The 15,352-nt window shown below is 45.7% G+C and overlaps 1 protein-coding gene across 1 annotated transcript; it reads right to left on the reverse strand.

The window, feature by feature from the left end:
* Positions 1 to 909: 909 nt before the first annotated feature.
* Positions 910 to 4,318, reverse strand: LOC123143849 (tyrosine-sulfated glycopeptide receptor 1). The gene has a single exon (XM_044562856.1). It carries the CDS (start codon positions 4,251 to 4,253, stop codon positions 1,098 to 1,100), a length of 3,156 nt encoding a protein of 1,051 aa, XP_044418791.1. The 5' UTR covers positions 4,254 to 4,318; the 3' UTR covers positions 910 to 1,097.
* Between the last annotated feature and the right edge of the window lie 11,034 nt (positions 4,319 to 15,352).

A 15,352-nucleotide genomic window follows, 5' to 3' on the forward strand; every position in this document is an offset into this window, starting at 1 on the left:
ATCTGGTTTTGAAGATCTCGTCGAGACGGATTTAATTATGAAAACGGATTTTTAGTTAAGAGATAAAACATTTTTGAGTCTAAAAAACAACAAAAATCCGCTGATGTCATCTGTTTGACATGGCAAGATAGATGGTAATGGGGGCGTTTGGACCATGTTACTTCGTGCTACAGGTGTGACACTTATTATTTAGGTTTTAGTTTTTTTAAAAGCAATTATACTATACCTCGCGTGCTGGGCCGATCCCTGAGGCCAGGCCTTTGGGCCGGCACGGCACAATCCGGCTGTAGAAAGGCCTGGCACGGGCCGGCCTATGTGGACAGGTCTGGTCACCGGGGCCTTTTCTTTTCTTTTCTCTCGTCTATTTCTCCCGCAGATGAACCCCCTGCAACTCTCGAACCGGCGAACGGCGGCGCCGCGGCGTCGCCTCGCGGCCGCGCAGGACGGATAGCCAGACGCGACCGCGACTGCCACGGTCAGGTGATCACCGCACCCTCGCCTCCGGTTCCTTACTCTTTAGCCCGCGCGCGTCAGCCGCATTTCAGTTTGCTCGTTGCGCCGCGTGCTGCAGGCGCCGCCGCTGCACGATTGGTCTGCAGTCTGCTCCGGTGATAAGGATGTCTCTAATCAATTGAACTACCGGAGGAAGCGGAATCTCATGGCGGCATTCAGAAACGCCGCGGCGCAGTTACTAATTAGGTTATTACTATTAGTCTCGGTGTGGGGGCCTTGTGCAATGCAGGCCTGCCTCTGCTAGGTTTCAGGGTTTAGCTGGCATACACACCACAGAGACTTGTTGATGAGTTGTGCTTTGTCTTAGGTGCCAGTTTTGGTGTTCTAAGTTCGAACTATACACATCAAATTGTTGCTGCTCTTTCCATGCACAATTTAGAAGGGGAATGTTAGAGATCGATGAACTGAGCAACTGCTCATTATCATTACTCATGGCACACACAGTTTGTGTTGTGAAGAGGGAAAGCGGAGATGAATTACAAGATTTCCGTATAGCGGTGTGTCACAATCTGTACAAATTAGAACAGAACTAGTAGCTGTTGCATATACTATACAATCTACTCTGTGCATTGCAGCATAATTTGCTATCTACATTGTGAGCTAACTGAATTTTGCTTCTGCAGGTTAGCGTCTATGGTGTTCAGGAAAGATACTACCTCCTGTATGGCTGGCCTCACGCCAGGATTGTGGTCGACACACTGGGAAGCAACTTCAAGCACCTTCAGCATCTGTTCTTCATATCCTGTGCCTCGAAGTGTTGGATCCAGGACTTCAATCTGCTTCCCTTTGGATCTCATCTCCTGTACCCACTTGACAAGCTCTTTTGACCTGGGACAGATTTGAACAGGCCGCCTCCCCGTGACCAGTTCAAGCAGGACCACACCAAAACTGTACATATCACCTCTCAATGTAGCAACCCATCCTTGCCCGTACTCTGGGGGGATGTAACCGAGAGTACCAACCAACTCAGTTGTCACATGAGTTCTGTTTTGAAAGATCAATCTGGACAGCCCAAAGTCTGCAACATAAGCTTTGAAGTCTTTGTCCAGTAGGATGTTGCTCGACTTGATGTCACGGTGAACAATGTGAGGCTTGCATCCATCGTGGATGTAAGATAGACCCTGGCTTGCTCCTTGTGCAATCTTCAGCCGCATCGGCCAGTCAAGAAATGGGCTGTCATCATTGTCCCTGTTGTGAAGCCAATCATCCAGGCTGCCGTTCTCCATGTAGGAGTATATCAGTAGTCTTGAATCTCCCTGTATGCAGTAACCCCAGAATGGTACAAGATTGTCATGCTCTGCCGTGGAGAGTGCATCAACCTCTGCACTGAATTCCCTTTCCATCAGACACATTTCACTATTGAGCTTTTTTATGGCGACCTTTGAGCCATCAGGTAGCTCAGCCTTGTAGACTAGCCCATATCCTCCACAGCCAATGATATGATCCTTGTCAAAGTTCTTTGTAGCCTTCAGGAGATCCGTCAGTGTGAGTTTGTTTTGTTCTCCCTTGCCTCGTGGAACCATCACCAAGGAGTATTCTGAATTGAGATTTGAAGATGTTGCCTCTATGTCATCGCTGTTGTTGTTCTGCCTTTTTTTCATGAAACTTGTACCCTTGAGCAAGACAAGGAGACGAGCCAGCAAGAAAAGAATGGCCACCCCTCCGAAAAATACACCAAATGCAAGTGCAAAAACACTCTTCTTTTTCTTTCGTCTCTGGGTGATCAGAGGTGTTTCAGCTGAGCCGCAGTGGTTTACAAGCATATGGCCGCACAATTTTGGGTTGCCATCAAAGCTAGAATTTGGAAACGTGCTAAGCTGCCCCACAGCCGGAATAGATCCTTCTAGGTCATTATTGGAAATGTTGAATTTGGAAAGGAAGTGCAGATTGTTTAGTGCAGCTGGAATTGTACCAATGAGATGATTACCAGACAAGTCGAGCGCCTGCAGGTTCGTGAGGTTGCAGATTGCTTCTGGGATCTCTCCAGATAGTTGGTTGGAGCTCAGGTTGAGGGAAACGAGTCCTTTCAACTGACCAATCTTCTCAGGTATCACGCCAGTGAAGTTATTCATCCCTAGATTCAGTACTTTAGGAAAAGCACTGGGCATGCGATATTGCATAAATGGGCTCTTATTATAAACAGGCAGCTCAAAGACCTTTGGTGCAGTTTTGTCTGACTTTAGCATTGGCATCTCCATTAAGGCACTTGGAATTTCCCCTGTAAGGCTGTTGTTTGTTATGTCTAGATAGAAGAGCAAGTTTAGGCTGCTGATCCAGTCAGGTATTGACCCAGTGAGGTGATTGTTGTGTAAAAATAACATCTCCAAATTCGGTAGCTTTGATAACCAATGAGGAATTGTTCCAGACAATGAACAGTCATTCATCGAAAAAACCTGAAGACTCCCAAAACCATCAGTGTTGATATCCTCTGGCATGGTCTCATGCATGAAGTTGAACCCAAGAAGAAGGGTGGTGAGGCTCCTGGAACTCCTAAGGATCTGAAGTGTTCTTGTGATATTTGTCAGGGAGTTGTTAACAAGTGACAGGAATGCGAGGGACTTCAGATTGCCTATTCTTTCTGACAACTGGCCATGGAAATTGTTACTAGATAGCCGTATTGCAGTCAGCCGGCTGCAGGAGTACATGCTTTCTGGAACTGTGCCTGTTAAGTTGTTGTACAGAAGATCTAAAACTTTTAGATTTGGCAGGCTTGTGAAGTTGACCTGGGTAAGTTCTCCAATGAACTGGTTGCTCTTGAGGTCAATTGTTACGAGATTTGTGCAGTTGCTCAGAGTTGATGGCAGCTCCCCTGACATGTTATTGTGTTCCAAATGCAGCTCCTCCAATCTCTTCAGCTCACCAATAGACTCTGGAATACTGCCAGTGAGCTCATTCCCCCCAAGATCAAGGGCGACCAGATTTGTGAGCTTGCTGATGCCATTGATAGCTCCTTCTAAGCCATTGCTAGGCAAAGAGAGGTGCTCTAACGAGGTAACTTTGAAGAGCTCGTCTGGAAGAGTCCCATTGAGGTTGTTGTAGCCAGCGCCGAGGAGTTTCAGCATGGAGCAATTACTGAGTCCTGGAGGGATATTTCCACTGAACTCGTTAAAACTGAGTTCGAGCACGGCCAAAGACGGCGCGCTCACACAGGGGGTAATTGGTATCTGCCCAGTAAAGCTGTTGGTGCTGGCATTGAGCGCGACCAGGCTCTTCATCACCTCCCATATAGCAGATGGAAACCTTCCTGTAAACAGGTTGCTTGAGATGTTGAGTACCTGCAGAGGCAGCGCAGGTGTTGAAGGTGGCAGCTCGCTCAGCACTCCAGTCAGGCGGTTGAAGCTGACGTCAAGGACAACGATGCTGCTCGATGACACCAACTCCAGCGGCAAGCCGCCGGACAGCGAGTTGCGTGACAGGTTGAGGCGGAGGAGGCCGGTGAGGTTGCCCAGGAACGGCGAGATGGACCCCTCGAGGCCTCGAGAAGCCAGCGAAACATCGGTGACCGCTCCATCGGGGCCGCCGCAGGTGATCCCATCCCACGTGCAGCAGTCCGTGTTCCTCCGCCAGGCCGCCGCAAGCCCGTCGTCCCGCGAGAGCCCAGCGAGGAGCTGGAGGAGGGAGCTCCTCTCCTGCGCCGTGCAGGAGCTGGCCGGGGAGGCCAAGGAGACGAGCAGCAGCAGGAGGGCCAAGCCGAGGAAAGGCCTGCTCCTGTTTGGGCAATGGTGTGGCTGCATCTGCATGGCTTTCTGAGGAAGCTAGCAAAGGGAACCAATGAATGGCCGGGCTGGTGAAGAAAGAGCACGAGAGGAACGGGACACAAGGAGCTCACGGCTCCTTTTTGTTTGATCCTCTCCTCAGGTCGCTCTCAGGCGAAGGAAAGAGAAATGGGTCAAGGATTGGCTGCTATTGCCTATCCGGTGCATCATCGTCCACGTTCACACCTTGACATTTTCGCCGCGGCCGCCTGCGATTGCCTGTCGGTAAGTTGACTTTGTGATCCATGATTAAGTACTTGATGATCTGTTACTGCACGCGTTTAATTTAATTTAATTGATCTCACATCACTTCTCCTACATACTATCCCGGTGTGTTTATTCTTAGCAGTCATTCTTGATCAAGTCCTTGATGATGTTTCATGTCACGCGTTTAGTTTGCTTGATCTGACATCGCTCCCCTAACTGGATTAGCTCATCTTGTTCTGCTGTATTATTATTTGGTGACAGAAACTGAAGAGTAAAATCACCTCCTGATGCGTCCCTCTTGCCCATGAGCTGCAGTAAAAGACTTGTTTGTTGCGGAGAGATCCAAACCGTTGTACAATGTGTGATCGGTGAGGCGGCAGCATCGAGAGGGAACTGCATGGCTGAACGCCGCCGGCAATGTCGCGGTCAACGCGTGTAGGCGGATGATTTTGGAGAAGAGCATCCAAAGTGGAGGGCGATCGTGTGAGCATGATTTTGGAGAAGGCGCGTGTGGAGGGCAAGGCGACACGCTGAGCAGATGAGCGGGGATACGCCGCTTTTGGATACAACATACTCCCTCCGTTCGGAATTACTTGTCGCAGAAATGGATGTATCTAGACGTATTTTAGTTCTAGATACATCCATTTCCGAGACAAGTAATTCCGAACGGAGGGAGTATTTTCTATAAATTTCTCTGCGTTTTTAGACTGTGATGGTGGTAATAGATGGAATAGGCGTGTTTCTGGTTTCAAGTTGGACAGTTGGTTCTTGTTTTTGTGGCTCTACATCATCAGTCGCGGTCAGTATAGTGATTATCCGGCGCAAATGAGGGCATCACAAGACAGCTAATCGAGCCCTGTCGATGTGGTCAGTAAGCGTCTAATAAGCGAGTTGTGATTGGTCTGGCCCGTTGTCAAAAGGTCAACTTGACAGGCTCCACGCGGCTGGCTGGCTGCTGGCTTCTGTCTGGACTGTCTTGTGATGCCTTGTATAATGAGAGGTGCTTAGGGGAGGTGCTTAGAGAAATAAATCAGACTTTCCTTAAGCACCGGTGCTTATTTGTACAGGGTAGACGCTTAACTAAGCGTCTCTCGTGTAGAAATAGGCACTGATGCTTCAGAAAATCTCGGTTTATTTTTCTAAGCACCCCTCTAAGCATCTCCCATTGTACAAGGCCTGAGAAAACAAGCGGGGGCTGCTTTTAGTTTTTTTTTTTCATATAAAAGGGCTGCTTTGAGCTATCAAAGGAAAAAAAGAAAGAAGAGGTAGGACCTTTTCTTGAAACACAAACAGAAATTCACACATGAATGCACACGTGCACGCACAAATGAACAGAATAATTCTACTTTGCGAGGCACGTATAAAAACGTTGAAGAGATGTTTGATCTCGGGCGGGATGGAGTACAATTCAGGGAAAGGATCGCTACGGTGCATGGAACGGTATTCCGGCGAAATTTGGACTTGCCTTTACGACGCGGGGCAGGTACCTTGTGGTCGACTGTGACAAGCTTTTCTCATGGGGGTCTTTTTTGTCGCCTCCGACGGCGACTTTCCTCTTGCGTTATTAGGTGTCTCCAGCGGATCCGCTAAAACCCTGTCTCGCAAGTTTTGTTTAAGAGCTGCATGTATAAGCTTTTGCGGTATCGCGAGGCTTCTGGCAGAACAGATCCTGTAAACTCATTTCGTAAATGTTTTATGGGACAAGTTCACATGATCTGTTCCGCGTCCGAGGCCTCGCGTTACTGCAAATTTTCCGGAGCTTTGCATATTCTTGATTTTCAACAATATAAACTTAATAGAATCACAATATAAATCAAACATATAAATGGTCCGAAATGCATTTCACAATACAACAATCGTCTTCATTACAACAAATGTTCACATTCGAATAATTAATACGACAACAAATTGTTCAAATCACACACAAATACATATGGAATTTATTAATACAAAATGGGAGTCTATCTCCCATAGAGTTACCACTGATGCTCAACAAGGTCATCACGGAGCTGGTAGTGCGAAGCACTGTTCTCATTCTTCTGGTAGGCGTCAAAACATGCATTGATCTCATCAGCGTCCCTGACAAGGCTTCACACGACTACCAACATTATCATAACAAAACTGTAAGTTCAAATCCCTCTCATCCTCGATGACCATGTTGTGTAGAGTTACACATGCAGTCATGATATTTCTGACGGATTTCTTATCCCGGAAGCGAGTAGGACCTCGAACGAAGGCAAACCGAGCTTGCAACATACCAACTGCCCTCTCAATATCCTTTCGGCATGCTTCTTGTGCTTCGGCAAAAAATTGTGCTTCTTGGTTTTTGGGTCACTTATGGTCTTCACAAATGCTGACCATGGAGGATAAATATCATCGTCAAGATAGTAACCCATGGTATAGTCATGTCCATTGATGGTATAGTTGCAAGCGATAGCTTTTCCACTAGCTAGCTAAACAAAAAGATGAGATCGCTGCAACACATTGATATCATTGAGAGACCCCGGCATTCCAAAGAAGCAATGCCAAATCCATATATCGTGTGAAGTCACGGCTTCAAGCACAATGGTAGGTTTACGTATGTGGCTGGTGTATTGCCTTGCCCAAGCCACCGAGAAGTTCTTCCACCTCCAATGCATGCAATCAATACTCCCAAGCATGCCCGCCCATCCCCTTGCATCATTCATCGCCATCAACTTCTTTGTGCCCTCCTCATTTGGAGCTCGAAGATACTCCAAACCAAAAACCCGAATCATTGCCTTTGCAAACACCCGCACGCATTTGAGTGTGGTATCTTCTCCAGTGCGAAGATTTCATCGGTATAGTCAGCCGGAATGCATATGCAATTACTCTCATTGCCGCCGTTATTTTTTGATATGACCTAAACCCAAGCGAATCGGCGCTATTCCTCCGGCAAGTGAAAAAATGGCAATTTTGCTCGCAAGCTTCAACTATGCGAACAAAAAGAGACCTATGCATTTGATATCGCCTATGTAAAAGGTGAGATGGATATGTCAGTACCTCGGCGAAGTAGTCCTTCATGAGCAACTTGTGGTCGTGGGCTCGGTTGCACGGAATGCAAAGCCAGGCAACCGTCGACCTGCGATGCTTTCTCTTCGGGCTCTCTTCAAATTTGTCCACGAGATGCAACAACGATAGGTGGTGTTGTAGGGTGGAGACCCTAAGTGGAGATCTTTCACGAATTGGAGGGGGATCCACGAAGAACACGAAGAACAAGAGGGGAAATCACAAGAGGAACACTCAAGAACAAGTCCAATCACACATCCACTAGACTAACAAACACACAAGATCCACAAGGTACATGAAAAATCAAAGGGAAATAAGATACATGATAGAGTTCATCCCAAATCCTATGAAGGAGATGAGGTCTTGATGATCTAGATAGATCCTTCCCACAAGGGGGTCTTGAATCCCTAAGGATCTTCTCCAATGGAGATCTTGAACTCCAATGGAGTCTTCTCTCTCTCAAGACGAATCCCACAAGGGGAGATACATGAGCTAAGCTCCAATGTCTAGATCTATTCTTAGCTATCCCTAAATGGAGGAGGAAGAGGAGTATATATAGTTCTAGGTGTCAAACCCGCTGCAGGAGCAACACCAGATGTTATGAACGTCTGGCAGAGCAAAGCTGATGACTACTCGATAGTTCAGTGTGCCATGCTTTACGGCTTAGAACCGGGACTTCAACGACGTTTTGAACGTAATGGAGCATATGAGATGTTCCAGGAGTTGAAGTTAATATTTCAAGCAAATGCCCGGATTGAGAGGTATGAAGTCTCCAATAAGTTCTATAGTTGCAAGATGGAGGAGAACAGTTCTGTCAGTGAACGTATACTCAAAATGTCTGGGTATAACAATCACTTGATTCAACTGGGAGTTAATCTTCCTGATGATAGTGTCATTGAAAGAATTCTTCAATCACTGCCACCAAGCTACAAGAGCTTCGTGATGAACTATAATATGCAAGGGATGGATAAGACAATTCCCGAGCTCTTCGCAATGCTAAAGGCTGCGGAGGTAGAAATCAAGAAGGAGCATCAAGTGTTGATGGTCAACAAGACCACCAGTTTCAAGAAAAAGGGTAAAGGGAAGAAGGGGAACTTCAAGAAGAATGGCAAGCAAGTTGCTGCTCAAGTGAAGAAACCCAAGTCTGGACCTAAGCCTGAGACTGAGTGCTTCTACTGCAAAGGGACTGGTCACTGGAAGCGGAACTGCCCCAAGTATTTGGCGGATAAGAAGGATGGCAAGGTGAACAAAGGTATATGTGATATACATGTTATTGATGTGTACCTTACTAATGCTCGCAGTAGCACCTGGGTATTTGATACTGGTTCTGTTGCTAATATTTGCAACTCGAAACAGGGACTACGGAGTAAGCGAAGATTGGCTAAGGACGAGGTGACGATGCGCGTGGGAAATGGTTCCAAAGTCGATGTGATCGCGGTCAGCACGCTACCTCTACATCTACCTTCGGGATTAGTTTTAGACCTAAATAATTGTTATTTGGTGCCAGCGTTGAGCATGAACATTATATCTGGATCTTGTTTGATGCGAGACGGTTATTCATTTAAATCTGAGAACAATGGTTGTTCTATTTATATGAGTAATATCTTTTATGGTCATGCACCCTTGAAGAGTGGTTTGGGTATCATAACCACTTGACTCAGCTGGGAGTTAATCTTCCTGATGATAGTGTCATTGACAGAGTTCTTCAATCACTTCCACCAAGCTATAAAGGCTTCGTGATGAACTATAATATGCAAGGGATGGAAAAGACAATTCCCGAGCTCTCCGCAATGCTAAAGGAGCATCAAGTGTTGATGGTTAACAAGACCATTAGTTTCAAGAAAAAGGGCAAAGGGAAGAAGGAGAACTTCAAGAAAAACAACAAGCAAGTTGCTGCTCAAGGGAAGAAGCCCAAGTCTAGACCTAAGCCTGAAACTGAGTGCTTCTATTGCAAAGGGACTGGTCACTAGAAGCGGAACTTCCCCAAGTATTTGGTGGATAAGAAGGATGGCAAAATGAAAGGTATATCGGATATACATGTTATTGATGTGTACCTTATTAATGCTCATAGTAGCGCCTGTGTATTTGATACTGGTTCTGTTGCTCATATTTGCAACTCGAAATAGGGGCTACAAATTAAACGAAGATTGGCTAAGGACGAGGTGACAATGCGCGTGGGAAATGGTTCCAAAGTCATTGTGATCGCCGTCGGCATGCTACCTCTATATCTACCTTCGGGATTAGTTTTAGACCTGAATAATTGTTATTTGGTGCCAGCGTTAAGCATGAATATTATATCTGGATCTTGTTTGATGCGAGACGGTTATTCATTTAAATCAGAGAATAATGGTTGTTCTATTTATATGAGTAATATCTTTTATGGTCATGCACCCTTGATGAGTGGTCTATTTTTTTGAATCTCGATAGTAGTGATACACATATTCATAGTGTTGAAGCCAAAAGATATAACTTTAATAATGATAGTGCAACTTATTTGTGGCACTGCCGTTTAGGTCATATTGTTGTAAAGCGCATGAAGAAACTCCATGCTGATGGGCCTTTGGAATCATTTGATTATGAATCACTTGATGCTTGCGAACCATGCCTAATGGGCAAGATGACTAAGACTCCGTTCTCCGGAACAATGGAGCGAGCTACAGACTTGTTGGAAATAATACATACTGATGTATGCGGTTCGATGAGTGTTGAGGCTCGCGGCGGGTATTGTTATTTTCTGACCTTCACAGATGATTTGAGCAGATATGGGTATATCTACTTGATGAAACATAAGTCTGAAACATTTGAAAAGTTCAAAGAATTTCAGAGTGAGTGGAAAATCATCATAACAAGAAAATAAAATTTCTACGATCTGATCGCGGAGGTGAATATTTGAGTTACGAGTTTGGTCTTCATTTGAAACAATGCGAAATAGTTTCGCAACTCACGCCACCCGAAACACCACATCGTAATGGTGTGTCCGAACGTCGTAACCGCACTTTATTAGATATGGTGTGATCTATGATGTCTCTTACTGATTTACCGCTATCGTTTGGGGGTTATGCTTTAGAGACGGCTGCATTCACGTTAAATAGGGCACCATCTAAATCCGTTGAGACGACACCATATGAACTGTGGTTTGGCAAGAAACCCAAGTTGTCGTTTCTTAAAGTTTGGGGCTGCGATGCTTATGTGAAAAATCTTCAACCTGATAAGCTCGAACCCAAAACGGAGAAATGTGTCTCCATAGGATACCCAAAGGAAACTATTGGGTACACCTTCTATCACAGATCTGAAGGCAAGATTTTCATTGCTAAGAATGGATCCTTTCTAGAGAAGGAGTTTCTCTCGAAAGAAGTGAGTGGGAGGAAAGTAGAACTTGATGAGGTAATTGTACCTGCTCCCTCATTGGAATGTAGTTTATCACAGAAATCAGTTCCACTGATTCCTACACCAATTAGTGAGGAAGCTAATGATAATGATCATGATGCTTCTGATCAAGTTACTACTGAACCTCGTAGGTCAACCAGAGTAAGATCCGCACCAGAGTGGTACGGCAATCCGGTTCTGGACGTCATGTTACTTGACCATCACGAACCTACGAACTATGAGGAAGCGATGATGAGCCCAGATTCCGCGAAATGGCTTGAGGCCATGAAATCTGAGATGGGATCCATGTATGAGAACAAAGTGTGGACTTTGGTTGACTTGCCCGATGATCGGCAAGCCATAGAGAATAAATGGATCTTCAAGAAGAAGACTGGCGATGACGGTAATGTTACTGTCTACAAAGCTCGACTTGTTGCGAAAGGTTTTCGACAAGTTCAAGGAGTTGACTACGATGAGACTTTCTCACCCGTAGCGATTCTTAAGTCGGTCCACATCATGTGAGCAATTGCCGCATTTTATGATTATGAAATTTGGCAAATGGACGTCAAAACTACATTCCTGAATGGATTTCTAGAAGAAGAGTTGTATATGATGCAACCAGAAGGTTTTGTCGATCCAAAGGGTGCAAACAAAGTGTGCAAGCTCCATCGATCCATTTATGGACTGGTGCAAGCCTCTCGGAGTTGGAATAAACGTACTGATAGTGTGATCAAAGCATATGGTTTCATACAGACTTTTGGAGAAGACTGTATTTACAAGAAAGTGAGTGGGAGGTTTGTAGCATTTCTAATATTATATGTGGATGACATATTGTTGATTGGAAATGATATAGAATTTCTGGATAGCATAAAAGGATACTTGAATAAGAGTTTTTTTTATGAAAGACCTCGGTGAAGCTGCTTACATATTGGGCATCAAGATCAATAGAGATAGATCAAGATGCTTAATTGGACTTTCACAAAGCACATACCCTGATAAGATTTTGAAGAAGTTCAAAATGAATCAGTCAAAGAAAGGGTTCTTGCCTGTGTTACAAGGTGTGAAGTTGAGTAAGACTCAATACCCGACCACTACAGAAGATAGAGAGAAAATGAAAGTCATTCCCTATGCCTCCGCCATAGGTTGTATCATGTATGCAATGCTGTGTACCAGACCTAATGTGTGCCTTGCTATAAGTATAGTAGGGAGGTACCAAAGTAATCCAGGAGTGGATCACTGGACAGCGGTCAAGAACATCCTGAAATACCTGAAAAGGACTAAGGATATGTTTCTCATTTATGGAGCTTACAAAGAGCTCGTTGTAAATGGTTACGTCGATGCAAGCTTTGACACTGATCCGGATGACTCTAAGTCACAAACCGGATACATATTTATATTGAATGGCGGAGCTGTCAGTTGGTGCAGTTCCAAACAGAGCGTCGTGGCGGGATCTATGTGTGAAGCGGATTACATAGCTACTTCGGAAGCAGCAAAAGAAGGAGTCTGGATGAAGGAGTTCATATACAATCTAAGTATCATACCTAGTGCATCGGGTCCAATGAAAATCTTTTGTGACAATATTGGTGCAATTGCCTTGGCAAAGGAATCCAGATTTCACAAGAAGACCAAGCACATCAAGAGACGCTTCAATTCCATCCGTCATCAAGTGTCGGAAGGGGACATAGAGATTTGCAAGATACATACGGATCTGAATGTTGCAGACCCGTTGACTAAGCCTCTCTCACGAGCAAAACATGATCAGCACCAAGACTCCATGGGTGTTAGAATCATGACTATGTAATCTAGATTAGTGACTCTAGTGCAAGTGGGAGACTAAAGGAAATGTGCCCTAGAGGCAATAATAAAGCTGTTATTTACATTTCCTTATATCATGATAAATGTTTATTATTCATGCTAGAATTGTATTAACCAGAACTTAGTACATGTGTGAATACATAGACAAGCAGAGTGTCCCTAGTATGCCTCTACTTGACTAGCTTGTTTATCAAAGATGGTTATGTTTCCTAGCCATAGACATGTGTTGTCATTTGATGAACGGGATCACATCATTAGAGAATGATGTGATGGACAAGACCCATCCGTTAGCTTAGCACTATGATCATTTAGTTTGTTGCTATTGCTTTCATCATGACTTATACATGTTCCTCTAACTATGAGACTATGCAACTCCCGAATACCGGAGGAACACTTAGTGTGCTATCAAACGTCACAACGTAACTGGGTGATTATAAAGATGCTCTACAGGTGTCTCCGATGGTGTTTGTTGAGTTGGCATAGATCGAGATTAGGATTTGTCACTCCGATTGTTGAAGAGGTATCTCTGGGCCCTCTCGGTAATGCACATCACTATAAGCCTTGCAAGCAATGTAACTAATGAGTTAGTTGCGGCATGATGCATTACGGAACGAGTAACGAGACTTGCCGGTAATGAGATTGAACTAGGTATGGTTATACCGATGATCAAATCTCAGGCAAGTAACATACCGATGACAAAGGGAACAACGTATGTTGTTATGCGGTTCGACCGATAAAGATCTTCATAGAATATGTAGGAGCCAATATGGGCATCCAGGTTCCGCTATTGGTTATTGACCAGAGAGGTGTCTCGGTCATGTCTACATAGTTCTCGAACCCGTAGGGTCCGCACGCTTAACGTTCGTTGACGATATAGTATTATATGAGTTATGTATGTTGGTGACCGAATGTTGTTCGGAGTCCTGATGAGATCATGGACATGATGAGGAGCTCCGGAATGGTCCGGAGGTAAATTTTAATATATGGGATAGTAGTGTTTGATCTCCGGAAGGGTTCCGGAATTCACCGGAAGGGGTTCCGGATGTCTCCCGAAATGTTTGGGTACGAGAACACTTTATTTGGGCCAAAGGGGAAAGCCCACGAGGCTTTTGGAAAGTGGAAAAGGAAGTTTTGCGGAGACCAGAGGCTAGACGCGAGGAACCCTGGCGTCTAGGGGGTAGACGCCGGGAACCCTGGCGTCTAGCCGTGGAGTCCGAGAAGGACTCTTGCCTTTCGGGCAAAACCGACTTTGAGGAGGCTTTTTACTCCAAGTTTCGACCCCAGGGCTCAACATATAAATAGAGGGGTAGGGCTAGCACCCAAACACATCGAAACACCAGGCCGTGTGCCGGAAACCCCGTCCCCTCTAGTTTATGCTCCATCATAGTTTTCATAGTGCTTAGGCGAAGCCCTGCGGATATTGTTCTTCACCAACACCGTCACCACGCCGTCGTGCTGCCGGAACTCATCTACTACTTCGCCCCTCTTGCTGGATCAAGAAGGCGAGGATGTCATCGAGCTGAACGTGTGCTGAACGCGGAGGTGTCGTATGTTCGGTACTTGATCGGGACGGATCATGAAGGTGTACGATTACATCAACCGCATTATTGTTAAACGCTTCCGCTTGCGGTCTACGAGGGTACGTAGACACACTCTCCCCTCTTGTTGCTATGCATATCCTAGATAGATCTTGCGTGATCGTAGGAAATTTTTTGAAATACTGCGTTCCCCAACATTTACTAGCCTGCTAACAGGCTTTGAGGTATGCGACTTAATATTCTTAGCCGCTTTTGCATGTGTAAAAATATGCCGGTGTATAGATAGTAGCCCCTGAGACTCTGTTTGGCTTTTTGAAAAAGGGGCCAAACAGAGGATCAAATATTCCAGAGATAACATACTTATCTATTTTGATGAAGAGGCTTCACTGCTAGCAGCTTCAGCCAAGGACGCGGAAGTTTCCGAACTCCAGCAGAAACTGAGGCTGGCTGATGATGAGATCGACCGTATTAACAAGCGATTTGATGAGGCCCAAGGTATGCTTTTAAAAGACCCCTTACGAGCCTGAATTGTAATGCACACTCATATTTTAACTCATGTGCTGCTATGTGTATGATTGTAGGCACCGCAACCGAGGTCGAGACCCTCAAGAGTGCCCTTGCAGAGGCCTAGGAAGGGGTGAGGGCGAGCAAAGCGGCCGCTGACAAAGTGGCTACGGAGCTAGAAGCCGAGCAGGATACCCGTCGTAAGTGTGAGGCACGGGTGACCGAAGTGGAGCAGGCGCTCCAAGATGCCGCCACCTGGTGCGAGGCCCTGGAGGACCAGAATAAGGCCTAGGCGGCCGAACTCGCCAAGGCCCTCCAAAAGGCCAAGGAGGCGCGGTGCGAGTCCCGAGTAGCTCGCGAGGAGGTCAAGCAAGCGAACAAATAGCGGTTGGTAAGCCTTTTCTTTACAGAGTATATTTGGCGGTCGAAGATATGCTTTGCTAAATCGACTATGGAGTACTCCAGACGCCTTTGTGGATCTCCCGAGGAGTGCTGCTGATGCCGCCCGGTATTTCCAGGCCCAAGAAGGGAACGCAACGGAGAAGCTCTTCTGGTCGCAGTACCTGGCACCGGAGCGGCTGATACGCCCATTTTGCATCATGCTTTTATATCGATATTTCTTGCATT

The sequence above is a fragment of the Triticum aestivum genome, chromosome 6D, assembly GCF_018294505.1.
Source record: "Triticum aestivum cultivar Chinese Spring chromosome 6D, IWGSC CS RefSeq v2.1, whole genome shotgun sequence".
NCBI classification, from domain to species: Eukaryota; Viridiplantae; Streptophyta; class Magnoliopsida; order Poales; family Poaceae; genus Triticum; species Triticum aestivum.

Excerpts from the sequence above, each read along its gene's own strand:
- LOC123143849 (XM_044562856.1), bottom strand. The coding sequence starts at position 4,253 with ATGCAGATGCAGCCACACCATTGCCCAAACAGGAGCAGGCCTTTCCTC.